The sequence below is a fragment of the Ammodytes marinus genome (assembly GCF_949987685.1).
Source record: "Ammodytes marinus genome assembly, chromosome: 19".
NCBI lineage: Eukaryota > Metazoa > Chordata > Actinopteri > Uranoscopiformes > Ammodytidae > Ammodytes > Ammodytes marinus.
In genome coordinates, this window is record NC_137223.1 from 20,268,177 (window position 1) to 20,296,027 (window position 27,851).

General features: G+C 42.6%; 1 protein-coding gene across 4 annotated transcripts in view; it reads right to left on the reverse strand.

Annotated features, from left to right (window-relative positions):
• Positions 1-626: 626 nt before the first annotated feature.
• Positions 627-27,851, reverse strand: part of cdc42bpab (CDC42 binding protein kinase alpha (DMPK-like) b) — a 74,050-nt gene continuing 46,825 nt past the window's right edge. Inside the window, exons 11-42 of one of the 4 annotated variants that reach the window (XM_080048053.1) lie at positions 27,018-27,196; positions 25,896-26,018; positions 25,605-25,738; positions 24,963-25,084; positions 24,706-24,826; positions 24,137-24,247; positions 23,267-23,508; positions 21,519-21,624; positions 19,183-19,307; positions 17,831-17,936; positions 17,326-17,474; positions 17,046-17,137; positions 16,570-16,646; positions 14,988-15,026; positions 13,794-13,913; positions 13,117-13,200; positions 12,878-12,983; positions 12,512-12,648; positions 11,953-12,092; positions 11,481-11,562; positions 11,141-11,360; positions 10,751-10,813; positions 10,302-10,555; positions 10,026-10,150; positions 9,654-9,868; positions 9,345-9,442; positions 9,039-9,123; positions 8,614-8,737; positions 7,962-8,079; positions 7,388-7,505; positions 6,688-6,845; positions 627-3,749 (exon numbers count right to left, since the gene is read on the reverse strand). In XM_080048053.1, coding sequence (XP_079904179.1) covers positions 3,618-3,749; positions 6,688-6,845; positions 7,388-7,505; positions 7,962-8,079; positions 8,614-8,737; positions 9,039-9,123; positions 9,345-9,442; positions 9,654-9,868; positions 10,026-10,150; positions 10,302-10,555; positions 10,751-10,813; positions 11,141-11,360; positions 11,481-11,562; positions 11,953-12,092; positions 12,512-12,648; positions 12,878-12,983; positions 13,117-13,200; positions 13,794-13,913; positions 14,988-15,026; positions 16,570-16,646; positions 17,046-17,137; positions 17,326-17,474; positions 17,831-17,936; positions 19,183-19,307; positions 21,519-21,624; positions 23,267-23,508; positions 24,137-24,247; positions 24,706-24,826; positions 24,963-25,084; positions 25,605-25,738; positions 25,896-26,018; positions 27,018-27,196 — 4,105 coding nt within the window. In that variant the 3' untranslated portion in view covers positions 627-3,617. Of the gene's footprint in view, positions 3,750-6,687; positions 6,846-7,387; positions 7,506-7,961; positions 8,080-8,613; positions 8,738-9,038; positions 9,124-9,344; positions 9,443-9,653; positions 9,869-10,025; positions 10,151-10,301; positions 10,556-10,750; positions 10,814-11,140; positions 11,361-11,480; positions 11,563-11,952; positions 12,093-12,511; positions 12,649-12,877; positions 12,984-13,116; positions 13,201-13,793; positions 13,914-14,987; positions 15,027-16,569; positions 16,647-17,045; positions 17,138-17,325; positions 17,475-17,830; positions 17,937-19,182; positions 19,308-21,518; positions 21,625-23,266; positions 23,512-24,136; positions 24,248-24,705; positions 24,827-24,962; positions 25,085-25,604; positions 25,739-25,895; positions 26,019-27,017; positions 27,197-27,851 lie in introns of all 4 variants that reach the window. The other 3 variants (XM_080048054.1, XM_080048052.1, XM_080048055.1) reach the window with 3 other exon arrangements.

The following is a 27,851-nucleotide window of genomic DNA, read 5'->3' on the forward strand; positions in this document are numbered from 1 at the left end:
TTTTATAAATATATTGAGGTGCTCGATTGCTGCTGTGTATTGATAGAGGTAATGATAAGAAAAAGCAATGTCTCTCTCGATCTGTGGTTTGCCAAAATGCAAGGGCTGATATACTGGGGGAAAAGCTGAATCCAAACTCTTGCCTTATGTCTGTTCACACGGCACTTAAAGACAATGGAAAAACACATAGAACTGTTTGTTAATCTGCATCAGAAAGTTAAACAAATGAGACAAACATTAGGTAAAGTAGAGTTCAGTCAGAGGCTGAGCTCGCTCCCACATACACAGCAGGTGTGTCCGTTTCTAGCTAATGTACAACTTCCATTTAGCTGGTAAAATGGCTGGTTGACGGAAACAATTTGCTTACCTTTCTGTCTGAACACCTTTAAAGTTTGACTAGAGTATAATCTAGTCATACTCTTAGTAGATAGTCCCATTTAAAAGTGTGTCCTTACTTGTAGCTACAGTAAAATGTTTGAGCAACATTTCCTCTAGTAGCTGAACATGTGTATAGATGTAAAAACTGAGCTTTTGTTGTTCATTTGTAATAAAGTTTTTTTTAAAGAACGGAAAGAAGATTTCTCTGAAGGTAATGACCACACAGTAACACACTGGGTTTGTATTTGTAACAGCCCTCCGCTTTATTGAAATACATCGGAGTCAGGTTAATATGAGTTCTCCACATAAGTGTGGCAGCCAGTTCCATACATTATTTTTTGTTTTGACCTTACACCTTAAATATTTTTTTTGTGCAAAAAAGAATCTACATCACCTGTAGTGGGTTATCCTCAGTAAAACGCCCAAACCGTTCAAAAAGGAGCAAGTAAAACAACAAACCGAAAAACAAAAATGATTACATCTATAACATGCAAAACTGTACAAATTATTACAAAGCAATCCTAGAAAAAAAAAAAAAAAAAGGTGTAATATGATATGAAAGAGCAAAATAATATAGAAGATAATGTAGATAAGACCTCACTGAAATGCAAAGGCGTTTGAATGATTTTTCTTTTAGATTCTCTTCCTCGTGCGCGTTTCTACTGTGGCACCTCCGCCTTCAAAGCACCTGCCAACCTTCACCCCTGAAAACAGTTCATCTGTTTCTAGCTTTTCTTCCTGCCGTCTCCACCCGGGCCTACTGTCTACTGTACAACTCTCCCTCACTCATCCATCCATCTAACACTCATTTTCATCAAAATGAAAATAATTCATTGGTTCGTCTGACATTTCCTGAGTTTCTCTTCCCCTCTCCTCAAACTGGGACATCTAGGGTCAGTTTGTCTGTACAATATTGGCCAATAATAAAACAGTTCTCACCTCCAGCGTATACATTCTACAGATAAACTCCAGCAGGAACTAAGGAGACTCACTAGCTTCAAAGGTTTCTCAGATGTGGTCGTTCAGAATAAAATAAAACCAGCTTAGTCGCACTGAGGGGCTCCAAACCTCTCTCTCTCTCACTTCATAAAAAATGGAATACTAAAATTGAAAAACAAAAAAACACTTGGAATGGGTCGTTTGGAGCTACTGTGTTGTTTTTAACAGGGGAGACGGCAGGAATGACCACCGGTGTACTTGTTCTTTTGTTTCCCTTTCTGACAAACGAGACAAGCAGGAGCATTGTAGAAGAGTACAGGATAATACCACGTTACAGATAGTGTTTCATGTCCGCTCCGTGGACTTTGTTCCCTTACAGTGTCACCCCATTCTTCCCTGTGTGAACCAGTAAAATGCTTTTGGGTCTGTATAAACCGAAGCAGATGAACAGAGGTAACAACAGGTTTTTTGGCTGGGAATGCCCTGCTCTGCCAAACCGTAAAAACTGCTCTTTTCACTGTGCCAGAGAAACAGCGCCTGGAGGGGGTTTAACACATCCAGCCCTGTTCATTTTACAGACAACAGGACGCACTCAGGTTATTTTAACTGCTCTTTATCAAGACCAAGTGCTGACTTTCTGGCAGCCTTTAAGTGTTTTAAAATCAAGAGCTCTTACAATTGTTGTAGTGAACAGATCGACCAAAACCTCCTTCAGAAAATGCCACGGCTGTCACAAAGACAAAAGAATGTTCTAAAGTCTCCGTCACTTTCACTTTTTTTGGTTAAATCAAGTTCAGACTAAGGAAGGACTGATCGTTCCATCCAAACACACACGTTAACTGTTGATTAAATGATCGGAGACACCTAACCTCCGACAGTCATGGGAGAACAAGGCATCTGCTGCAGGAACACACCGCCTCAGTGTGTGTGGGCGTACATACATACATACATGTGTGATAGGAGGTTTGCGATAAAATGCGTGTGGTGACACTCTACAGTATGGGCATTAGTGTTGATCCATACGTGAGTTTTCTTCACTCATACGCAAACAGTGGGGAGGGGGTGGGAACAAACACACAACGCGTGTCATACAAACAATATAAAACAAACAAATCTAAAATCGGTCGGTAAAAAAAAGAAAACTGGAAAGTGGTTTAAAAATGGCTTTTTGTGTGAATACAACCCCAAATCACTCCAAAACAAAGAAAAAGGAAAAATCAAAGTCAAAGAGGATTCTTCTCCTTTCCCGTGTTGTTCTCTATAGTATTTTCCTTATCATATATTACTCTCTACTTTGAACCTATGTACATTATTGTGATGGGAAACCTTGTGAGTTGGTCAGTTTGGTTGTACAGCAAAGTGGAACGTCTACACTACGATGAAGACACGCCCAGGGCTGCTGGATGATGTCACTCGCGCTGGACCAATGAGGAAGAGAGTAGCACAGAGGCGCTGTGGTGATGTGGTACAAGCCGCCATTGTTAACGCCGCTTGCAGCTTTTTGCTGATGGTCAAAATAAAAAATATTATAAAGTCACTGCACTTAGTATCATGAGCAAAATAAAAATCATTGCTTTCTTCTTTTCTCTCTTTTTTTTACATTTTAAATTTTTGCAGCACCCAAAGAGAAAGCAACTGAGGGAAGTGAGGGGGGTGTTACACTCAGCCTGTCTGATTCAGGCCATGAAGCTAACCTCCCTCTCCTTGTCTAAGATTGATAAATAAATTAAAATATTGTCCCCTAAAACCCAAAGGGTCCTCTGTACAAATACAAATCATTTTCTCTCAATATTAATCCTCTTCTTTTTTGTTGCATGGTGAGGTTTTTGAGTCTCTGAATGAATCGGGGGCCGTGGACACAGTAGTGTCGGTGAAGCTCGGCGATGCTTCGGTTGATAGCAAAAAAATGGGAGCTTTTCATTCCTATATCATATGCCCTTTCTGAATAAACACATGCACACACACACACGCTGGCAAGCGCATACAGCTTCTCTCAAACACACACACACACACACACACACACACACACACATTTGCACCCTAAAACATCAGCACCCACATGTACACTTTCACTCATTTTTGATAACTTCTCCCTCCGAAGAAAATGAAAGAGAAGACGCACTCTTTCTCAGTGTTTCTGCCCCGTATTGGAAGTACGATGAGAGACGAATGGAGGCCGTATAGTGGGACACATGTTCATCGGGAGGTGCAGTTCTCTGGGCAGTGAGGGGGGGACGGGGGGGGTTCAGAGAGAGGAGGGTCTGGAGTCCTGTGCTGTCGGTCGGCTTGGGTCAGTGGGCTCATGTGTCCCAGCCCATGCGGTCTGTGCTCTCCAGGGACAGGGACTTGGTCTTGTGTGGGGAGGCCGGGCTGGGCGGGCTGCTGAAGGTGGAGCTGTTGGAGGCCGTGGAATGACGCGGGGAGTCTGAGTCCTGGAGGAGGAGAGGAGGAACAGAGGAAGAAAATCAGCTGATGGAAGTGGAACCTCGGGGCACATGTTGGATTAAAGGTGGAGTCCGCGCTTTTGGAAAATGCTTGTTGTGAATATCACTTTTTGTCATTATCAGTGATATATCCGCTACCAGCCTGTACTGTGTGTGTGCACTGAAAATACATAATAATACACAGTCTAGGCTCTGTAAACAAAGGGGGTCCACCGTAGCTAGCAACATGCCCTTCAACATGCCCTTGGTTGTGTAGTAACACTGGATTTTTTGTGTAGAACACACTACGGACAGGTAGTGAATCGTGAGGAGTTTTTCCCTGACTTTGGAAAAATTTGACTTTGACAGCAAGCGTCCCCCAGAATCGCTGACTCCACCTTTAATAGTTCAGATTCATCAAAGTGGGAAATACTCGGTTTCTGTTCCAGAAATAGTGATTAACATTAGATTTTAAATTCAATGGTAAGCATGCATATTCTAGATGTGTCTCCCTGCTCATCTATGTGCCCATAGGGATGACAGATGAGATGTTAAGCCCCTCCCCCCTCTTCCATTACATTCCACATCATCAGCAGATAAACAGCTCAATTGACCAGAAATTATCAGCTGAGGGAAAACAAACATGCAGGCCATATGAGGAGGTGGGGGGGTGGGGCTTCATACTGTACAACACATACAGTATGGCCAGCAATAGCCTGATGTAGGAAAATGTAACACTTATAAAAACACTGCTTCCCTTAAAGTGTATTTTAATATTATTATTACTTTAAAAACTATGGCACTGTATAAGAGAGGTAAGTGTGTGCGATTCTCCTTCTGGTTCAGTGATCCCATCCTAAGGTTAGTGGGTTTAGAATGATCTCATGCGCTCCGTGAACACATCTTTTTTTTCCAGCTCAGTGACTCTGCACTTGATTTTCCCCCAAATGTACAAAGCAATGCTATCCTGTCTGTCGGGACACATTTGGCTGATGAGCACAGTCATCCTACGCTCTCGTTTCTATCTGCGGCTGCAGAGAAACGTCACACATTCATAATCAACATTGTAATCCGGAAAATCCTACTACAGCAATATACAAGCACGCACACACACACACACACACAAACACGAGAGCCTTTCACAAGTCAGTGTGGATGGGCAGCTCCCTTTATATCGAGGAGTGCGTTGCGTTGAGAGGAGCACTGCCCAACTGCTTTGTGGAAAACTTGTGTTTTTAAAAGCACTCAGCCTTTACACCCATAGTAACTTCTAATCAGTCTATGGTTTGAACCAGAGTTGTGCATCAGAATTTACTGAAAACCATGCAGCTGCTGGGATGCATTTTATCCAATCCAATCCAATTGATAATTCCTACATTTGTCAGGTGATGTATGTGAACATTACAGAAAGAGATAGTCTCTAAACCCTGCAGGGTCCTGGTGGAGCCCTGAGCACACACTCCACAGTGTATTCATTACTAATAGATCCCTCTGGCCTGGTTGAAACATGGGCAGGCTGTCGGAGAGATCTGCGTGTGAAGCAGACATGCTCTGTGATTGGCTGGGTGGGGGAGAGCTATGCAAAATGGCCGAGCAAAGAAGCGTTGCACCATTTTATCCAGCAACCAAAATACAAAAATGATGCGGGCGGAACCGATGCTCCGGTGACATGTGTGACGAGCCATCGGGGTGCTGAGATGGTGCAGCAAGGGATTGTGGGACGGCGAAACGTTTCCATAACAGCACGCGACTGTGCATTTATGTTCTGAATGTGCCTCATGCTAATGTGTACACTGAAAACACACTGAAAGGACACCCTGTGTTGTGCGTGTGGGTGCATATTATATATATCCAGTGACACGGTGCTGTCTGTTGGTTGTGTGTTGTGGGTTGTGCGGTCGTTGCAGCTGTAGACATTACCTTCATCTTACTAAGCAGGGTCCTTAAGGCCCTTTTCAGATCGGGGGTCTTCTCCGACGGTGAGACTGCCTGCCACTGCAGAGGAGAGTTCAGACTGAGCGCCCGGCCCACAGACAACATGCTGGGCTGGGTGGGGAGGGGAAGGGGAAGGGGGAGCGAGGGATGGGGCAGAGATGGAGCTGACTGCATCCAGGAACTAGACGGGGCCATGAGGATGGGGAGCCACAAGAGGGGATGGCAGGCACTTTGAGGGTGGGTGGGTGGATGAAGGTAGAAGTTGCCCAAAACCGCAAAAGCTACAGCAGTTTTATGTTTGACATTGTTGGAAATATGAAAATCCAATGTGCTATACTATGCTATGTTTATGAACTTTAACAAAGTGTCACCACTGTTCTAATAAACATCAGTCAGTGTCAAAGTGTGTCCTTCACTCATTCGGGGCAACGACTAGCACCGAGATGGACCTAAAGCAAGGCATCATGGGAAAGTATCAACAGTCAACAGTCTCTACACTGGGGCAAAGGAGAGGGCCAGAGGCCTCGGCAGGCTGACTGCGTTCACTATGACATCACAGGGAGCTGACCAATCGATGGGAGTGTTGGGATGAGGTGAGATGGCCTGCACCCGGAGGCCGGATGTTTGTGACGGATGGGATATAGAGGGAGGAGTTCTTTCAATGGGGAACAATGTGATGGCTATTTACATGTTTGAGAACTAACTACTCGCATGGCAAGGAAACAATCAAGATGTGCATTTGAACTGGTTCATACACAGCCCATGTTGGGTTGACATTAACTCCGTATTCAGATCCATAAAGTGGCTACACAACAATCTGTCCAATCAGATTTGCTCTGATTTGAACCAACAGTTTACTGTATAACAGTTAGTAGAAAGTGAAGTATGCAGTTAATACTAGATTAGTGTTTTAGGCCAAACATACAGAAACAGGATTTCCCATCAGATCTCTCAATGTTTGGAGTCAACCGCACATGACGCTGCATGGCTCAGTGTGCTGGTTTGTACTGACCTCTCTGTCAAACTGAGAGAGTGGAGCGTCTCCACAGTCCATGCCTCCACCAGAGGACAGGGAGCTCTCAGAGGGAGAGGTCATGGTCTGCCGTTTGGAGCTGTAGCTTCCTCCTGACAGCTCTCTGCGTAGAGCGCTGCCATTCTGAGAGGTCCCGCCTGGAGGGAGAGGGAAGCAGCAACCATGAAGCTACTTTAAATGGGTACAGTGTGTTATATAGGAGTCATTTGGTGTCATCTAGTGGTTAAAGTTCTAGATTGCAATACTCACTCACTAACTGACACCCCTGTTCGGAGAATTTACATAAGCTACGGTGGCCTTCAAGGACAAGGTTTAACAATATCAAGTAATGACATGAAGATGCATCAAGCTATGTATTCTATAGTACTTCTTCGTCTTCCTACAGGTACAACTTAGAGGCCATCACCTATTATATATAAAAACGCATTAGGCCGTTAAGTTTGTCCATTTTGTGCTTCTGTAGGCGGTGCAACATGGTGGTGCGCTCCTCTTCTATACAGATATAAAAGACTCATTCTAAGGCCATACATTTGTTTTAAGCCATTATACACTAACAAACATACTTATGAATACTATATTTCATTTCTTCCATGTCTGTTCTGAAAAACACCAATTCCCTTGACACACTGCACCTTTACTGGTTGACTGTGCGCTGTGTATAGCGTGTGTATATACTCACGTATCCCCAGCCCGCTGCTGGCGCTCATGGAGCGGCCCGGCTCGCCCCGGTTCTTGGTGATGGAGGGGATGCTGACTGACCCGCTGAAGCCCGCGCGGTTTTCCTGAACACGAACGTTCTGGTTTTAAAAACACGTACGGAGAAAAACACACACATACACACGCACGCGACACAGTGCAGTGCAGGGGACAGGAGTGAGGAGGGTGCAGCTGTAACTCAACACACACACACACACGTGGCCCACTGAGGTTTGGGACAGTCAGACAGCCATGTGTGGGCTCCATGAACAAACAGCAGGTCAGGGGCAGCAACACCAGATAACTATACTAAGGCTTCTAGTATAGTTTAACACATAGAGAATACAATGGAAACAGTTCAATATTCTCTGCTCAAATCTCAGTGTTCACGTGCAGCAGAATGATAAAGAACCAAGGGAGGGTGGGGGGGCGGGGAGCATGTTCAGTAGAAGCAAAACCACACACACACACCAGTTGAACAGTTCTATGGTACTGCCTGTGTTTGCTAACACAATTATTTGAGGCTGCTGTGTGTATGTATTTACGTGTTCCTGTACCATGGGCAGGTCTTTGAGGATCTGGATGCCGTCTCCTGGTCCCATGTGGGCCACGTGGTTGAAGTTGGTGGGGTTGGAGATCAGCTTGTTCCTCATCTCTGGATCTCGCAGCATCTCTCTGGAGTCACACGCAAAGAGAAGATGAGCGGAGGCAGGGAAAGATTCAGAGTGAATGAAGACTGAGTCAAACTAAAACATGAGATCAATCTCTTTCATCAATGTTGCTGTAAAATGGTTTGCCATTTGAAATGTTTCAAATGGCAAACCAACAAATGGTCAGAGATCCACAACTTAGGTTCTTATGCATGTTTTTCAATGAGATGGCCCAACATTTTTCAAGAAGAGTCTAAATATTTAACAGATTTTGTGCAATATAGTGATGGCGGTGAGAATATTTGAAAACAGTGGTGCAAACACTGCTGCTAATTATTATTATTATTTTTTTTTTAGGTAAAAACTTCCATCTAAAATCAAACACAGGTCAGAAGGTCTGGATGCAGAATAAGCTGAGACTTGATAGAGACCTGATGACAAATCGGCAAAGCTGAACAAAATGTCAGACTAACGTGATGAAGGCAGTAAATTGTGATAAATAATATAGTCACAAGACAGAAGGGCTAACACACAGTGCCTGGTGCTGCAGGTGACCTACCTCCTCTGCTGGAGTCTCTCTTCCTCAGGCACCCTGAAGGAGAAGCGTCTCTTGTTGTTCATGCTGCGCACCATCTGCTTCCTGCTGTTGTCTGACGTCTCCGGGACGACCAGCTCGTCACCTTCTGGAAGAGCACAACACAAGCCACAGGCGCGTTTACATCAAAGACTATGAAGTGGTGACTGAGTGAAGTGTCACAACTTTCTGCTGTTACTGGAGTTGCTTTTGTTTATTCAATATTATATGAAACAGGAGAAGACCGTTAGACACTGACAAAACAGTTCAAAAGCCACTCAAAGAGTTTAAGTCCTGCAATGATAACTCAGATACAATCCCTTTACTAAGAAGAGTTTAATGTGTCATCCTTGGCATTTGTGTAGTTTTGAGCAGTGACGCCTAAGACAGCACACTTGGGAAATTCTTACCCGCCATCTTGTTTCTGAAGTAGATAAGCCGGACGGTTTCCAGCCCCAGCAGGTTCAGAGAGCCGTCAACGTTCAGAGGTCGTACCTGAAGGGGAAGCGGAGAAATCTATCTTGAATCCACTTTCTACAGCTGATTTCAGATCAGTTATCATCTATTTAACTCTAGAAATGTAATGTAAAAATGGTCTTTTCAATGTGGAAATCAGAAGAAGAATTCAGGTTACTATGTTGAATAAGGCCACCAGGTTGAGCCAGAGATGCTGTCTATTCTATCACATCATAACCCCATCAGTCCACAGCACTGACCTTCTTGAGAGGGATAGTCTGGATCCACTCCATGGTGTTGACATCAAACACGTCCACAGCGTTCTCACTGTACACTGACAGGTAGGGGGCGTTGTAGCCTGGACACAACCAAACACCATTTCACTTTATAACTGTCTCTTTTTTACTGCAAACTACCTTTCAGTTCGTCTAGCTGACATATTCTATTCATTTTTGATATCATGTCATTACTAGTTCAATAGGCACATGGTGATGGGGTTTAAAACTGTCCCCCATGATTAAATATTATCTAACATATGATACCATAGAAAGTTTGAGCGGTGCACTTACAGGCGGCGATGGGCGTAGCTGGCCACATCAGCTCCTGCTGGCGGGACCTGCGACCCTGGGAGTCCACATAGACTCCTATGGAGCTGAAGCACAGCAGCAGCTCTTTGCTGGAGATCTCCACGGCACACAGAGCATCCAGGCTCTGCTGGGGGATGAAGGCCAGGGTGTGGTCCTCTGGGTGCAGCAGGCTGACAGGGGACACGTCACCATGGACACTGGAGGGGAGGTCATGGAAAATCAAGAGATGTATTGAATAAAGATGTCACTTCATTTCTAAAAAAATATAGTTAATTCAGGAGAAAGAGAACTAATACAAACAAACAAATACTTAATAAAAATACATTAACATATCCACTGTGTTTGAATGATTACCTGTAGCGGGTGAAGCCACACTGGTATCCCACATAGAGACGCTCACTGAGCAGACCCATCCACTGGACGGGCCCCGGGGCCTGCACTTCTCTCAGCCGGCGGTGACGTGCTTTACTCTTGTTCACCTGGAAAGCAGAAGGACAAATAGGAAAGAGAAGATTTTTTTTACAGAAGCAAATAAACAAAGAATCATTATCTGGAGAGAAGCTCTGCTGTTTTGTATAAATAAAAACTCATCCACTAATGTGTTATTTGTATGGAGGTTTTATTGCGCACCTCGTAGCATATGATCTGCCTCTTCATGGCCACGCAGAGGCAGGTGAGCGAGCCGTTGCGGACGGGGCCGGAGACGATGGAGTGGCAGCCCTTGGTCTCAGCCAGCTTGTAGGACTCTGTCTCCCGGCCGTCCAGCGCCTGCGTGGGACAGAGGCGCACGTGGCGGTTTCTGCCTGAGATGACGGCCAGCAGCTGCTCCTGGAGGATCAGGTCGATGTGGTGAACCTTCTTGTTGTCTCCAACCCGGATTATCTCTGCAGGACGGAGGGACACAACAGGATTAACAGTCAGGAAATAACAAGAGGAATGGAAATAGGCAGTTTCTGGAGAAACATTAAAACGGTCATCAATGCACAAAGTAACAATTCATGCTCACACATTTAAAACAGTGCTATAGAGGAAAGAAAAGTGGCGTAACACAGCACAAATCTTTAAAGAGCTGATCTTACCATCTTTGGTGACATGGATGACAAACAGGCCTTCCTCGTTGCCCAGGGCAACACGCTCGTGATCTGAGGATGAAGGAAATGAAAGGAGACAGCCATATTAGAGCAAATAAGAAAACAGAAAAGGACATTCTGTTCAGAAAATGTTCCAATCTGAGAGTCTGTATATTTTCATAACATGGTGAGAACCAAACTGCTTGGCTTTTGGCTTTGTGAAAATAGCTCTATCTCCAACGACACTGCAAATACTTAAAGAAGGAACCCTGTAACTTTCCTGGGGGTCTTCATTAGCAGTGAGTTGTTTTTATAAGCTTACTACGATACCTATTTTTGAACCTATTCTGTTTATCGTCTCTCATTGCCAGGCCCTGATGTGATGTACTGAAGGCCCACCTATGATAGCAGCAGACTGGGTTGTCTTGATGAGTGGCAGGGTGCAGTCGTAGGCCTCCTTGGGGACGTAGACGAAGCGCTCCTTCAGCTTGTTCTTCTTGAGGATGCGGTGGAGCTCGTTGAGGAGGCCCACCCACTTGTTCCTCTCCTGGTCGCTGTCGGCCAGGATGAGGATGGAAGGCTTGTGGCTGCTGGAGGGGGAGAGCTGGGACGCCGTCACCTGGGGAGAGACAGACGGGCGGGGTCAACGGTCAGAGAGGGTTTGGAAGCCTATTTGGGAACAGAGCAGTAGTTTCTATTATTTTGAAATGTTTGGTTGCGGACACTGAAGAGGACTCACTCTGAATATACAGGGGATGTCTTTGCGGCTGGCGTGGATGACGTCAGAGGCCAGGACAGAACTGACTGAAAACTCTTCGTCCCTAGAAAACAGAAATGAGAACAAAGATTAGAAAAGAAGGACCCACAGCTTCAACAATTAGTCAATTCAGTCTATTGACAGAAAATAAATCAGTATGTCTTTGATAATCAATCAATCGTTTCAGTGTCTGTTGGTCAGAAAGAAACTTCACTAAGAAATGGTGAATGCCTTTTTTTCAATACTTTGAAATTTCAAAGACTAAACGAGTCATCAAAAAATATTAATAAGTTGCATATCCAGCAGGACTGCATCATTTCTAGTATATATTTCATATCTACATTGTGTTTACTTCTTCTATTGTGCGTGTGCAGAAGACAGTAAAGTATGCTGGACTGACGACAACGCTTGTCGAGATGAAATCTAAGTAAAGTTTAGTCTTTGTATCTCTTACCTCATATCTATGACTTGGCTGACGACTACACTTGGCTGCGTGGCTTTTCCTTCTCCCAGTTCGTAGAGGAACAGTTTGAAGTCACACACAACACACACCGCCCTCTGCCAGCCCTTCTTCACCCCCAACGGTTTGGGAACCTGGAACACACACACACACACACACACACACACACACACACACACACACACACACACACACACACACACACACACACACACACACACACACACACACACACACACACACACACACACACACACACACACACACACACACACACACACACACACACACACACACACACACACAGTTTAGTAAGCATACTTGGACTTGTACATCAGCCTGGAATGAATATACCTTTTATGGTGTTATTTCACCAATTCAAAACTTAATAAGCCTTAGTACAAGGTTTATGCCCTCTGTACTCCCGTATGCATATGTGATATTTCCTGTTTAGCTGTGTGAGGATTCAAGAAAAGATAAGGGAGAGTTTATTTGGCTTCAGATGAAGATCTCCAAACATCTGCATGCAAGTCACTACCCCGGTCTCACTCACCCTGACGTAGCCTTCATACGCAGTACCAATCCCCCTCTGAGGGTCGATCCCCAGAGGGCCCTTGGTCTGGTCCTGGGGCACGGGACACACAGCCGGAGCCTTGTCCGCACAGGTTACATGGCAGGAGAAGTTACACACTGGAGACAAGACAGAGACATACAAGTCAAGTATTAGATGCCAGTATTAGATTTTAAGATCAATGAAAACGCACACTAGCTTTGTAGTGTTACTCTGTTAGCTTTCTTCCTCCATTCATATTTGGTCAAATTTAACATGAGAATATATAAACCAGTGGTGTCTGTGGGTTACATCAGAGTGTGCTGAACACAGATCCATTCTACTGTCTCTTTATCGCCCTGCTCTTACCTTCACAGGTACAGCCTTGACGTATGAGCCCCACCATGAGGGAAGTGCACTGGTTACACTTGGTGGGCGTTGTGAATGACTTCACCACAAACTGATGTGCTTTGGGCTGTGGAGGGAACAAATGAATGAATGAGTGATTAGGAGAGACATCATCAGTGATTATAACAGAACGTGAGATTGATTGTGGAGATGTTGTCCAATGATAAAGTGTGATTCCTTCAGACTTCAAGATGTCTGACCTTAGGTGAGGAGCGTCCAATACTGCCGTACCCTCCTGAGCGCATGGTGGGGGTCTGGACTGTGCGAGGGGGATGGTCTATCAACTGCAGGACAGGACACAAACACATCAACATCCAGCAGTCAGATACAGCATTTTTGTTTTAATTGCATGAAATGTTCCTAGTTTTCGGATGACTCTGTTATTATGTTGTATTCTGAGGAACATGCAGGACAAGTAGGACACTGTTCGCTAATTGCAGCACCATTTTTGACAACAGTCTGACAAACACACCAGGTTCAATTAAGATTGGAGTCCACTGCTGACCTCAATGTTCTCCTTCTTTTCGTTGGCACTGCCCACATTTCTCTATAATTGAGTAACTTGCGAGGGCTGGAATATTTGACAAGCTCAGTATTGTGAGTAAGAGTTTCAGCTAAACCTCGGCTGAAAATTGTCAATTGAATTGGTATGGGGAATATTTGGACTTGTTTTTTTTTGTTCCTTGACATGCCATATTTAGATAGAGGCTCCTGATGTTGAGCTATGCAGATTTAAAATAAAAATAAAAAATAAAAATAATTTCTGGTGACAACAGAAGTGGAAATCTGACCATCTACATCTGTTCTCTATACACATTCTACTATTGTATTTCATATACCAGAACGTCAATATTAGTAGACTAGGGGATTGTCTGACCTCGATGGGCTCCACATCACTGGCCATGGAGGGTGAGCGTGAGCGGGACTTGAGGAGGGACTTGGGGTCATCTTCCCGGGATGGAGTGTTGGAAGGGGTGAAGTTATCCATAGAGTCCACCTGAGGAGAGAGACGGAGGATGGAGGATGGAGGAGAGGGAGAGGGAAAAATAAGGATAAGTGAGAAAAGGGACAAAAAGAGGGAGATGGAAGTATAAGTATATGCAGCATCCATGCTCAGAGTGAGATGTGCGGGTGCCATAATACACAAATGGAAAAACACAACAACCAGATATAGTGGACACACTGGACTTCCAAAGCTAAAGAGAAAAGCTGACCACCATATATAACTTTATAGCCCCCCCCCCCCCCCCGCCCCCCTCCCTCGTATTTTAAAGGAATAGTTCAAATTTTTTTACATATAGCTTCACTCTCGGGTTCAAGACAACGCAACACAAAACTTTTTATTTAACTGTGTGTTGTTTGACTGTCTTTTTGGGGAAAAAATGCGCAAAGGTCACGCATCGCTAATTAGCTTAGCTCAAATACTGGGAGTCAATTGGTAGTGTTAGCCTGCCTGACTGTCAGTCATAAGATCAACTTCATAACCTTACTAAACAGTCTTGTGTGCTTGTTGTGACTTATTTATTAACCACATTATGTTGTGGTCCATATTTCATTTTAGAATTAAATACAAACGCAAAGGAACATTTTTGGAGCACAGCTATCAAGCGATGAGCAATCTTTGCCCATTTCTTCTTTAACAGTGAACACAGTTTAAAAAAAATGGTTTCTGTCGACTTGTTTTGACCTCTAGAGTGGGGCAACAAGTTTTAAAAAAAAGTTGAACTATTCCTTTAACACACTGTAGCACATACCATCCCAATGACCATGCCAGTTTGAAACACCACAAGCGTACACCATAGACCATGCACGGCCATTCACAAAGCTACACTGAATGAAAAGTTGAAAAACACACAAACACCACACACTACAACCCCACGCCATTTAAAAATATGACGAGTCCAACACATTTCTGCCTTTGACAACATTGATATAAAAAACATGCAACCAGACAGCCACAGTAGACACACACACTAACACACACATTGCACATCAACGTGACAAGAAAGACGAAAGACAGCACACTTAGAAAAGGCTCAATGAGGTCACAGAGCGCAGTGATGGTGCTTACACGTCTGCCTTTGCTAGATGGGCCAACGGATGGCGAGCGCTTCAGTGGCACGAGAGAGAGGCAGAGACACAGAGATGAGTGAATATCAGAAAGGCTGTCTAACAGTGCTGAAAACACACAGGCTTACACAGACGGAGGGACACGAAAAGGCCTGTTTTGCATTAATTAGACCAGTGGTTCCCAACCCATTTTAATTTGATATTGGGTCATCCCCTATAGCCAATCATATTCTTACATATGGATTATAAACTGGATGCTGTTTAACACAATTATCTATTTAAGCAGTTGTTTGATCCTCTTTTTGCCAACCATTTCAAAACAGTTTTACTTAACTTCAAACTATCTATTTCAACCATTTATTAATTACTTCCATATCACTGCTTCCTTTCAGAAATCTCGATGACCTGTTGATTAGCAGCTTACCTTTTATTGTAAAGTTATTGAATGTAACACACATTTGTAGTCCTATTTGACGGTCTATCCCTGCTCCACAAATATATATATAAATATGGATGCCCTTCTCTAATCAAATGTTAATGACTTTATTTCAGTTGTATTGGTTTAGTTCAATGGAGTTCATTAGTTGAACCCCCCTGGCATTTTCTCAAGTACCCCTGGTTGGGAATCCCTGCATTAGGCCACTGTATTGTGCACCAGGGTTGAATCAGGAAAGAGGCTGAAGAGGATGGAATGGTGCAAAGGAAAAAAACACACACATGGTAATGGGAAAGGGAGCAGCTGGGAAAGTCAGTATGGAGCACAGTGACGTCTTGATCAAATAAACTGATAAACAGAAGATCAAGAGGCATTTGAGGGATTCATTTTTTTTTACAGAGTTCTATGTAGTTTTTCTCAACGCAAGTTCTAGCACTAGAAAAGCAAAGGTAGAGCCACTTAATAAGCCCACCAGCCTACAACAACTAGGAAGCAACTGAGTACAAGGGCAGCACACTGCAAAAAAAAAATATCAGTTTATGCACTGGATGCAAATGAATGCCTCATATTTCACATGTTTTCCATTTGATATAAGAAAAGATTTAGTCCTTGTTAAAATGACAGGACAGACATTTTTTTTTGCAGTGGTTCTGCTCTTCTTCAGTCACACTAATGCACAGCCACAAACTCACATATACAGATCTACACCATCTTTCTCAGCTAGTAAAATGCTCTGAGTACTACAGCATACAGCTACTGTCACATACTGTACACACACACACACACACACACACACACACACGGACCTCGGCCTGACCAAAGTGAAAACTTACGTCTTCCCAAAACTCAATTAAGGAAGATGAGGATGAGGAATAAGAGTCCTGATGTATCAGACAATGAAGCAAGGAAACAACCAAAACAATAAGAATCATGTGAACAAAAAACAACAAAAATAAAATATAAATAAATGAATGAATGAAGAAATACCAAAGATTTAACTACCTACTATTTATCAGATTTATGACTTCCAAGTTGGTCACAATCATAGATTTCAAATCTTTCATTCCAGACAGATATATAATTGCTCACTTCAGCTGTTATTGAAATATATTGAAATCGGCCCCTTTGTACGTTTTTGAATACTTACATCAAACTGGTCGAGTGCTGAGGTGGGGGCGTTGAGGAAAGCCAAGAAGGAATTCTGGGAATCCTGGTGCTTGACACCTACAGACACAGAACAAATAACGCTGTGGTTATTAAAACATCAAAGGGTGAGACTTAAACAATATGAGTCACAGGACTGTTTCTAAAGGAGGGGGGGGGGGTTCATATGACCCCAACAACAATACATTTTCATGAACATAGCACATGACTTTATTTCTTAAATATGGCTGCTGCCGCAAAACCTTCTCATTTGGGTCCTTAGTCGAAAGTGATCCCTCGTTTACAGCTTTAATCTCTCACAAAAAGTATTGCGGGGTTCCTTCAACCACCAGCGCACAATTTAGAGAGATACACTTTTAATGTCATTAACTGTATAAGCTAATATGCTTTGGAAAGTGTGCAAACGTATATGTTGAGCTCTTAATGACCACTGTGTTTTGGATAGTTTTCCTGCCGTACCCCTTCGTAGCCGCAGATCCTCTGTCTCTTTCTTCAGCCTGTCGATCTCAGCCAGAAGCTCCTGGTTTTTACTCTCCGTATCCTGCAGTTTACTGGTGGACCAGAGACAATAATGCATCAATTGTCACAATATATCTCAACCAAAAAAAAAATGATTTATTATTTTCAAGAAATCACTGAAAACATACGTGCAAAGCAGTCTTGCGTAAAGAAAAGTTGTATAAAAATAAAATACAAAATAAAATAAAAGGTTTGGAGTGTTGTTGAGGAGTATCCGTACCACTCTGTGGAGATGCTGTTGGCCTTGACTTTGTTGAGTTCGTCCTGGATGCTCTGCTTGGCTCTGATCTCAGCGTCCAGGGCCGACTGCAGCTCCAGACGGGCTGACATGTCCAGCTTGGCAAAACGACGCATCTTCCACGGCATGTCCTGAAGCAGAGAGAGAGAGGGGGGAGAGGGGGAGTTAGCAGATTACATATAAGGAATGGTGGGAGTTCAGAAGAGAAATGAGATACAGGCACAGCAAGAGAAGAGGAGTCAACTATCAGCTTATTGTTGATAATGCTGATCTATATTACTACTAATAATATTGCTAGACTTTATATCAAAATACAGTAATACAAACGTAAGATAAGGGCCAAAACACATTCAATGAATCGTCAGAGAGACATTTAACAGTTCATAATCAGAGAGTTCAATTCCTAATACAAATACCATGGGTTTCATTAGTTACAACAGCGATCTGCACTAGTGGGAAACAGTGTTTGTTAATGTTTTAAATGTACCGTGGCTCTGGCTCCCAGGCTGGTGTTCCTCAGTCCCTCCAGCTCCTCTGTCATCTTAGTGGCCAGAGCCTGCAGGTAGCCACGAGCATCCTTCTCATCACTCACCCTGCAGCACACACACACACACACACATTAACTTTCCCATACATGCAATGACATCCAATCCCCATAAACCCTTAAGATACATATATTATGTCCATGAATCCCACGCTAGATACAATGACATCTTCTTTACACCAGAACAAAGACAGCCTTGTCAAGTGCATTCCAACCTTTTCTATAAACATTTTACAGGAGGAGAAATGGAAAAACAAACACACACATTATCTAAACAGTAGCTTTAAGAAAACAGGGTATTGCTCCTAAGAGGCTGTGGCCACTGAAAACGCACTTATCATCACTTCCCACACCGTGTACTTCAAGTACACAAACATAAACAGATGTGGACAGGTGTTTAGCTGCAGGTAGCTCTTGGCTCATTTTAATCCCCTACACTCAGCTAGAATAAACACTGCTGCTGGTGTTGAAAGTGTAAACCGAAGTTGACCTCCACTGCGCAGAATTTGCAGTCAAGATGTACATACTTCTCATATTAAAACCTCTAAACAATAAAAAAAAAAAAGATATGATAGGAGTACTACATAATATTTCACCCATTAGTGATCCTATATCTTAGTTTATGCACTGCAGAAACACACCATCTCCACCAGGAGGCGACACCAATCACTAAATTCTTCTACAAATGTGTTCCAGACCCCAACATTTGGTGCATGTTTGGAATGTGTAGTGTGCATCAGTGTATTAGTGTCTCAGCGTCTGGATGGATGTATGGTTTGTGTGAGTGAGTGTGTGTGTGTGAGTGTGAGTGTGAGTGTGAGTGTGAGTGTGAGTGTGAGTGTGTGTGTGTGTGTGTGTGTGTGTGTGTGTGTGTGTGTGTGTGTGTGTGTGTGTGTGTGGTATGCGTGGTATGCAAGGACTGCGGGCTTGTCCAACAGAGGGAGGCCGAGCAGCTGGCGAGGTGTCAGCTGCAATGGGAAACGATCTGAGCGGAAGGGAGGGTCAAGAAGCTCTCAGATCTTCAGAGGCATGTGAGAAATGCTTCAGTTATACTGCATGAAGATACCCAATATACTGCTAGACATTGGATAGACAACATGGGAGTGTGTGTGAGTGTGTGTGTGTATGTGTGTGTGTGTGTGCATTTCATGAGTGAGAGTGTGCTTTTACATCAGTGGGAAAGTACTGTATATGCCTCAACAAGTATAGAGGACATTTGAGAAAGTTGGTCGGTCAGTTTGTGTGTGTGTTGGTGTATGTATGTATGTATGTATGTATGTGTGTGTGTGCCTCACCATTGGATGATTTCTGTGATCTGGGCCTCCCAGTGAGCCACACTCTCCTTTTTGTCGGCCAGCTCCCTCATCTCGTCCTCCAGCTGCCGGTTGGAGCTGCTCATGTTCTCAAACATGTTGGTCAGCTGAGGGAATCACACACACACACACACACACACACACACACACACACACACACACACACACACACACACACACACACACACACACACACACAGTATTAAACATAATACTGATTCCTAGAGTTGTAAAGCTGACATAAGATAGTATGACACCTGGTAAATGCATGGTGTCAATATACCGTACATTGACACCATGCATGACACTAGAAAAATGTAATGCACTGTGTGTAATGACTGTAACAGGCTCAGTTGCTCGGCCTTGAGCGTGAGGGCTGGTTCAATATGGAAAATGAATCATTGTATTGTTGCAGGTGAGGACAGTTTAAGATTACTCATCTCCCACGCACTTAAACACCCTCCACTACAGTGCTGCTAAGGAGGTGTAAGGATGGGAGTCCACACAAAAAGGTGATCTAAGTATTCCTGAAATCCTTTAATAGGAGAGGTGTGTAGAGATATAACCATGGCGACATCATCACAAGTCTCAATCTGCCCTCTTTCTGTTTGCTTATGTACTCCACTCTGTGGGCACATTTTCTGCCGTCTTGCAAACCGTCGAGACTGTGATGTAATGTGTGAGCTGAGACAATATTGTTTTACAAATCGCTTTGTGATCTTTGAGCTGGTTGTCCAACAAACGTTTTGGGGAGGATCCGCGAGGAAAGATGAGGTCATAAAATAATGGCAGTGTGTTGAGAAAAAAGGCTTCGGGCCTTCTGAAATGAACGCAAACATTGGATGAAATAAATATTGCCTTCTAAGGCTTGTACTGTAGCTCTTTTGTCCAATAAATGGCATACGCTTTATTCTCCCAGTGATGTAATGTGTGTGTATGACTGTGTGTGTGCGTGTGTGTTTGATTGATGGCTAGTAGGGGCACCGACACCCACGTCATCCCAAACACACTGTACAATATGGTTTGAATCCCTCAGGGTGGATTTGATTTATATCTGCTGACAGTTTGACTACAATAGAAACATCTCTCAAACAATAAACCAAGTGCCTCTTGACTTTTCTGAAGCTTTTAACTGTTAGTTTTGCCTTATATTAAAGCGCCATATACGTCAGAAGATCGTGTTTCAAAAAGATGCTATCATGCCCAGATGTGGGGTGGCAGTTATAACACCACAGAGATAATGCAAATGGTCACATCTGATAAACATTTAGCTCTCATAGAGTTCATACGTTCATACATTGTTGTGGAGTCAAGAGGATTGGATAAGTCCAAATTGAAAGACTCTCACAAACAAGCCTTACAATACAAATCTAGGCAATAAATTACAAAAAAGAGGCCCTACTTTAAAGCTCTTGTTTATTCCTAAATGGCAGTAAAAAAGTTCCAAGTCGCTGAAGGACAAATTTCTCATATCTGGCTGAACTACTGTTAGCTGAGCTCGTCTCTCATCGCTAATCTGAGCAGCTGAAATGTTGCCCGCTGACTCTCCTTTACCAAAGCAAATTCAAATTGGAAATGGAGTAGCTTCATTTAACTGCTAAGCAAACAAGTGTTGAAATCCGGTGCCTCCTTTTGAAAGACGATGCTAGTCAAACAATAATATTTTCACACATTGCAAATGTATTTGGGAACTATTTTGTCCAAAGACTAGCTCACAGACAGATCTGGTCAGTCCTGAGTGCTTTAGCTGTTAAAAATGAAATATTTCAGCATGTGAAATAACAACATAATACATTCAATAACTAGAGTGACGTGCAGTGTATTCCAGCGGCTCCCACATCCATACGATCTCCTTTTCATCAAGATTATTTTACTTCTTTATCAGTTGCAGACTTTAAAAACAACAGTGGGACATTTGATTCCATATGTCAAAATGCCTTCCACTTCTAAAGACGTTTTCTTTTTTTTAAATTGGTCGTTTTTGAACTTCAGAGAGCTATTTCCAGAGTCAATAGAGCGTAATCCAGAGAGTAATTCCATCTGACTGTGTGTGTAGGAGGCTACACTGTGTGTTTATGGGGGATATTGAACAGTGATTGCTTTGGCATAGCTGGGAGAGAGGGGGTGGAGGGAGGAATGTGATGACAGACTTTGGGTCACCTGGGGATAGGCAGTGGTGGGTGTTAATATGTATACAGTATGTTTGTGTTTTAGAGAGATACAAAAGTGAGAATGCAAGCTAGAGAAACACAGAGTGACAAAGCAAGAGAAACCTGACTTGCGTGTGTGTATTTTGATTTTGGTTTGTGTATTTTTACCTTATCCATTTCACTGGACAGCTTCTTATTTTCATCAGTGAGCAGGATTCTCTCTCTCTCATACTTCTCCTTGTACTCCGTCTCAAACTCTTCCCTCTCGCTTTGGCTGCAAGAAGAAAAAAACACAATCACACACACACAGAGTTAAACTTGTGACATGTACTTGTATAAACTTACAATTATTCCCAAACCATAATTCAAAACTCCAAACCCAATCTTGACTTAAGGTTTTAACATGAATAATAACTCCATCATTCTGAAACAGGACTTTAATCAGAGGTTTTTGGTTTTGTGGAGTGGTTTCCTGCATTCTAAAGCCTCTTAAACGGAAATACTGGTTCTTAAAAAGTCATCATGCATTAAGCTAACACAGCAGAGTAATCTACTATTACACTACAACGAATAATAAATATATATTTTATTTATAAGCACTTAATGAGATATTCAAAGATGTTTTATCGATACAGCTCATCTAAACATAAATCACACATTCAAAGCAGGTCTTTTAATCATTGATTAAAAACAGGTCTTTAAAGTGGGGTTTGATATGTGATTTCTATGCGGTATGGTGGGTGTATTTAGTTAAGAATGCCTCATCTATCCTCCCACCTTTGTTTTTCTATGGGACGCCACACATTTCCTCTGAACCCTTAATCAAAGGCTCAGCATAAAGACCAGGTCGACATTATTCAGCCAAAACACATTAATGCAGTTAGAATCTGATACAGCGGTGTGTTTAAAAATGAATTAGAAAAGTAGTGAGAATAAATATGTCAGTAACACCGAGCAGGAAGGTTAGCCCATGGGGTATGAAAACAAAGCTCTAAAGCTCTCTGTTCAAAAACAAGATTTTTATTAAAATTTGATTAAACCAGCGGTTCTCAAAGAGGGATCAGGTGCCCTCGAGTGCTTACCATGGGGTCTGCAGCACAAGAAGTAGTTACTTCTTTTTTCATTTCATGGTATTTAATATCCAAGTTGGCATTGGGACGGAATATTTCTGCACTAATTCAACCATTTTCTCCGCGCTGTACCATTCAATACTACAAAGTACACAAGCCTTACCACCTTATAAAACATACTTATTGTGACCTAAGTCGTTGTGTTGTTTCATATTAGAAATACATTCTAAATCTATTAGACAAAAATAGATCATCTCAGAAGCACTGCTGCTGGCTGGCTGCTCTATTTACTTTAATGAGACCAACTGAGGAAAATATCAACAACTACTTCAAGAGGATCACTTTTACCAACAAGTACAAAGTAAGAGTCCACTAAAATGATAGATTGAAATACTTGAAAGCGCCTGGAAGAGGGTTACCTGCATTAGCATTTATCTCTGGTTGGGTTAGGGGGCAGCATAATTTATTATCAATCATCAATTCTAATAATATTACAATATAATCCAACACAAGTAAGATTAACTATTTTATTAAAATAAAATAAAATAAAATAAAATAAAATAAAATAAAATAAAATAAAATAAAATAAAATAAAATAAAATAAAATAAAATAAAATAAAATAAAATAAAATAAAATAAAATAAAATAAAATAAAATAAAATAAAATAAAATAAAATAAAATAAAATAAAATAAAATAAAATAAAATAAAATAAAATAAAATAAAATAAAATAAAATAAAATAAAATAAAAAGAAGTATAAAAAAATATATATATTAAATTTGTCTGGATCATGTGAAGATATGAAAGAAAAGGAAGCGAGGAAGGAAGTCAAGCCGTTGGCGTACCTCTCTCTGCGCGTCTTGTCCAGCTTGTCTTTGAGCACCAGGATCTCTTTGTGCAGGGTCAGGTGTTGGCCCTCGGCGTCTCGTAGCTCCTTGCGTAGCCCCTTCAGCTCGGTGGCGTGCTGCCCCTCCCTGCGCGCCAGCTCCTCCTCGTACTGCAGCGTCTTCTTCTCCAGGTCTCCACGCAGACGGCCCATCTCCTGACTCTGGTCGGAGGCCGGGGACACAGAGGAGCCCGCCTGCTTCTGCTGGGTGGACCACAACAGTAAGGGGTATGAGGTGTGTTTTATGGTCAGAACTATAAGGCTGTTAAACTTTTAAGGATGTGCACTGGGGGCTTGATGATTCGTGCAAAAATTTGAGTCACGATTTAATTTTTTTTAACCAAGAATTTATATCACGATTCTCTCATGCAAGTCTTGTTTGTTTGTGTATGTATAAAAAGGTACAGCTTTAGAATAAAAAATTAAATCTAACTTAGCACCCAGTCTGTGAGGACAACCAACCACTGTATTTAAAGCTTCTCAGTCAAGAACACAAGTCTACACTATCCACATGTTGGAGCTTCAAATAGAAACACTGGCAAGTTTCAACATCTATTGAGTTGTTGGCATGAATGATATAGTAAATAGCTTGTTTTGTTTTACATTGTGTAGCTAATTGTCATTTATACAGCAGCTGGAATTGTTCCAAAGCAAAGAAGTAAACATTCAGTGTGATTAATGCATAGTGGAATATGAGCGAATCGAGTTGTCATCATTTAGAAATGAGATCGCATATATGCTGTATATGAATTTTTTTTTTATACAATGAATTGTACAGCGACTGTTGATTGACAGGCTGGTGTTGAGCTGTGTTTGTTTGCACACGTACCTTGAGTCCTTCCAGCTCCTCCTCCAGCTGTCGGCTGTACTGCTCGTTACGCTCCCTCAGCTTCCTCTCTTTCTGAGCCTCTGCTGTCTGCTCCTCGGACTGAGCCTCCATCTGATGACAGACACACACACACACACACACACACACACACACACACACCAGTGATTGGATGGAAGCATAGATTATGCACAAGTGTTCCCCACCCGCACCCATTTCAATCCTTCAGGAGCACATGTAGCCATATTTTACAATCATATTCAATTAAAACATGTGATAGAAATATAAACATCTCTACCTCTCCCACAAACATGTTGACATACTGGCCATATTCCAATGTAGTGTGCTGTGTATGAGCCTCAACAAGTGTATGAGCCTATAATAATGTCTGTAATGTTGTTGCAAGTGTTAAGAAAGAAACACATTTCACACTGAAATACAGCCATTGCCACATCTACAAATATTATTTTTTTAAACTAAAAACGGTTGGTACGAGTACAACACACAGACAGCAATAGAAGTGAATTGAGACAGGACAGGGGGATCTAGAAACCACAGGGAGACTACTCTACCTCCTTCTTGGACCTCTCGGCCTTTCGCACCTCAAGGCGCAGAGACTCCACCTTCTGGCCCTGGCTCTCCATCTCCTCCTCTTTGTCACGCAGCTGGCGGGTCAGGCGCTGCTTCGTCGACCTGAAACATTCGGTCACAACAGGATGGTAATGTTACACGGACTGATCAGTAAAGCTCTATGTGAGGCAGAGATTTAAGAAAATAGGAAGTGTAGGTGTTTTGGTTTTGAGAAACGATGTTAGGGCAGTGATCCTACCTGAGGTCTGTGAGTCTCTCGTTGAGCTCAGAAAACTCCTGCATGGCCAGCTTTCTCTGGCTGTGAGCGTCCTTCAGCTCCTTGGACTGAGACTTCAGCTTCTCGTTGGCCCCCAAAATGTCCTGGACAGCAAAGGGAGAGAGTAAATTAACATGGAGAGTGTAACGGTAAGTTAAAGGAAAAGTCATCTCAATGTTAGTAAGATTTTATATATTTATATTTATATTAGTAAGCTTTGTTTCTTCAGCATTCAAGTGCGGGATTTCAGAAAGCATGGAGACCTTTTTTTGGGCTTGTTCCAATCTTTGTGAACTAGCAGTGAATTGGGAGGGATTATTTTTGGGTATTTTGATGTTTTTTTTATTTTTTATTATTGTTTGTTTTGAAGTGTCATAAGTTGTTTTTCATCTATTCTTTTCATTTCAACTATATGTAACAAAATAACAACCTGGCACTCTTTAATATCATAAAACCAAATAAAAAGATTTTGATTTAGAAAGAGCTTTGTTTGACTGTTTTTGACATCAAAATCAAAGCTGATATAGAGCCATATAACACACACACACAAACACACACACACACACACACACACACACACACACACACACACACACACGTAAACACACAGAATAGTATTTGTACCTTGTGCAGGTCATCCCTCTCCTGTGTGAGACTCTTCATCTGTTTCTCCAGAGTCTTGATGTGTTTGGATGTGTCCTCCATCTCCCTGCGAGACGACGTCACATCCTCCAGCTGCTTCTCAAGTTGTCCTGAGTCTGACAAACACACAAACAGAGAGATTTGATAAACAGTTGAGATTTTGAACGTGGCCATCCATAAATTACAATTTTGCTGGTAGGTTAGTAAAAGCAGATGGTTGATTTATTTGTACTACTGAGTAAAAACTACATATGAATAAAGTAAAATCCTGACCAGCGATCTGCTTCTTGAGGATGTCGATCTCGCTCTTCAGACTCCTGATCTCCCCGTCCCTGTTGGGGGTGACGGGACCCTCTCCTGATGGATGCTGCAGGGCCTGCACCGTCTGAGTCGACTCTGAAACGGGTCAGAGGAAAAGGCACCAGTTATGTGTCTTGAAATGCTTTTGATCCATTTTATAATTTTTTTCTATCAATCTTAGGTGTGGCGAGAAAAAACGTAATGACAGATGTATTTAGTTGTTTATTCTATAGGACTTCTTCTTTGTCTTCAAAAAGATGCATTTCCGACGGACACCCAATATATATAAAAACATGTAAGGTGATTAAGTTTGTCCTTCCTGTGCTACTGTAGAAATGTGGCAGTGCTACATGACGGCACCCGGCTCCTATGTGGTTATAAAAAGGCTCATTCTAAGCTAATTAACTAAAGAATAACTTTTATTTTCAAGCATACTAATCAAGATTTGGTCAATTTCTTTTTTTTTTTATATATTTTTTTTTGGGCATTTTTATGCTTTATTGATAGTGTAGAGACAGAGGTGAAATGGGGCAGAGAGGGGAGTGACATGCAGAGATAGACTGCGGGCGGGAATCGAACCCGGGTCTGCTGCTGGGCCCGGCCCGGGGGGGGGACGCCCTACCAACTGAGCTAAAGGCGCCCCAATTTGGTCCATTTCTACCAGTTCTGTTCGGAAAAACTCTAAATCTCTTTAGCTTTGAAACTGCATGTTGTGCATGTGAGTGACCACTTCAAACAGAGGCTGTGTTCGAAAAGCCAATTTAAGTATGTTGTGGTTGTGTATACAAGTTTGTGTAGGCGAAAAATTCCCGGATGAGTACTTACTTCCGGGAAGATTTTGTGTATGGATCAATAGGTTACTTTTTCTACTCAACCGTCGCACAATGCATTGCCCTATTTTAAACGGCACGGAAGTTTTTTTCTTTTTCATTCTTTCTTGCTTCTGTATACTTCAGTGAAAACGGTCAGACGAACCACGCATACACAATCGATCGTTAAGTAGACAGTATGTAGTGTATACACGTTGAGTATGTAGGAGGGAGGACGTTAGTACGGTAGACCGTTTCGAACACAGCCAGACTCTCTCTTTCATACCTGTGAGTTTGCGGCTGAGCTCCAGCTTCTCCTGCTCCAGGCGGCGGATCCTCCTCTCGTAGGCCTCTGTGGCCAGGCTGTCCTCCAGCCCGCGCTGCACAGTCTGGTCCAGCTGGTCCTGACCCGTCCTGCCAGGCTGCACCGCCAGCTGTCTGAGCACGCCCCGGTCTGACAGGGTGCTGCAGGGGGGAGAGAGAGAGCATGACCAGGGGAACACGTTAGAAAGGTGTAGGAGGCATGAGAACGGTAGCAGTGAGAATGATTAAAAAAAAAGAGAGAAAGGATAGTGGGTCAAAGTCTTGGAGAGGTTGAGTGATAAGTGACAAGGAAAGATAAGCCATTTATAGAGCTGAAAAATGGGAATAGTGGTGTTTTTAAACAGTAAAAGAAAGCTATAGTGCGTAACTTCTGTCGCCCCCATGAGAAATACTTAGTAATTATAATAACAATGTTGGCGCATCAACATGGAGGTAAGCCTTTGGTGACTGCGCATGGATTTTTTTCCTTCTGCTGCACGTCCAGTTTCTTTCTTAGCAGTAGAATCGCCAACTGAAACATCTCTTGGGCTCTTCTTGGGATTTTCATGAGCTCTTGCGCCAGTGTCAGGGGGGCGACACCAGTTTGTAAAACGCTGCCATACTGAGAAATACAGAGAGATTTTTGTGGAGCTGATAGGCTTAATCAACTCATTTGGCAATGGCTTGAATGTAACCAACATTCATTTATATGAAAAAGTTACGCACTATAGCTTTTAAGTATGAGAGAGACAGAGACCAGAAGGAAATGACAGAGAAACAGCAGGGCCACGGGAAACAGGAAAGTGTAGGACAGAGA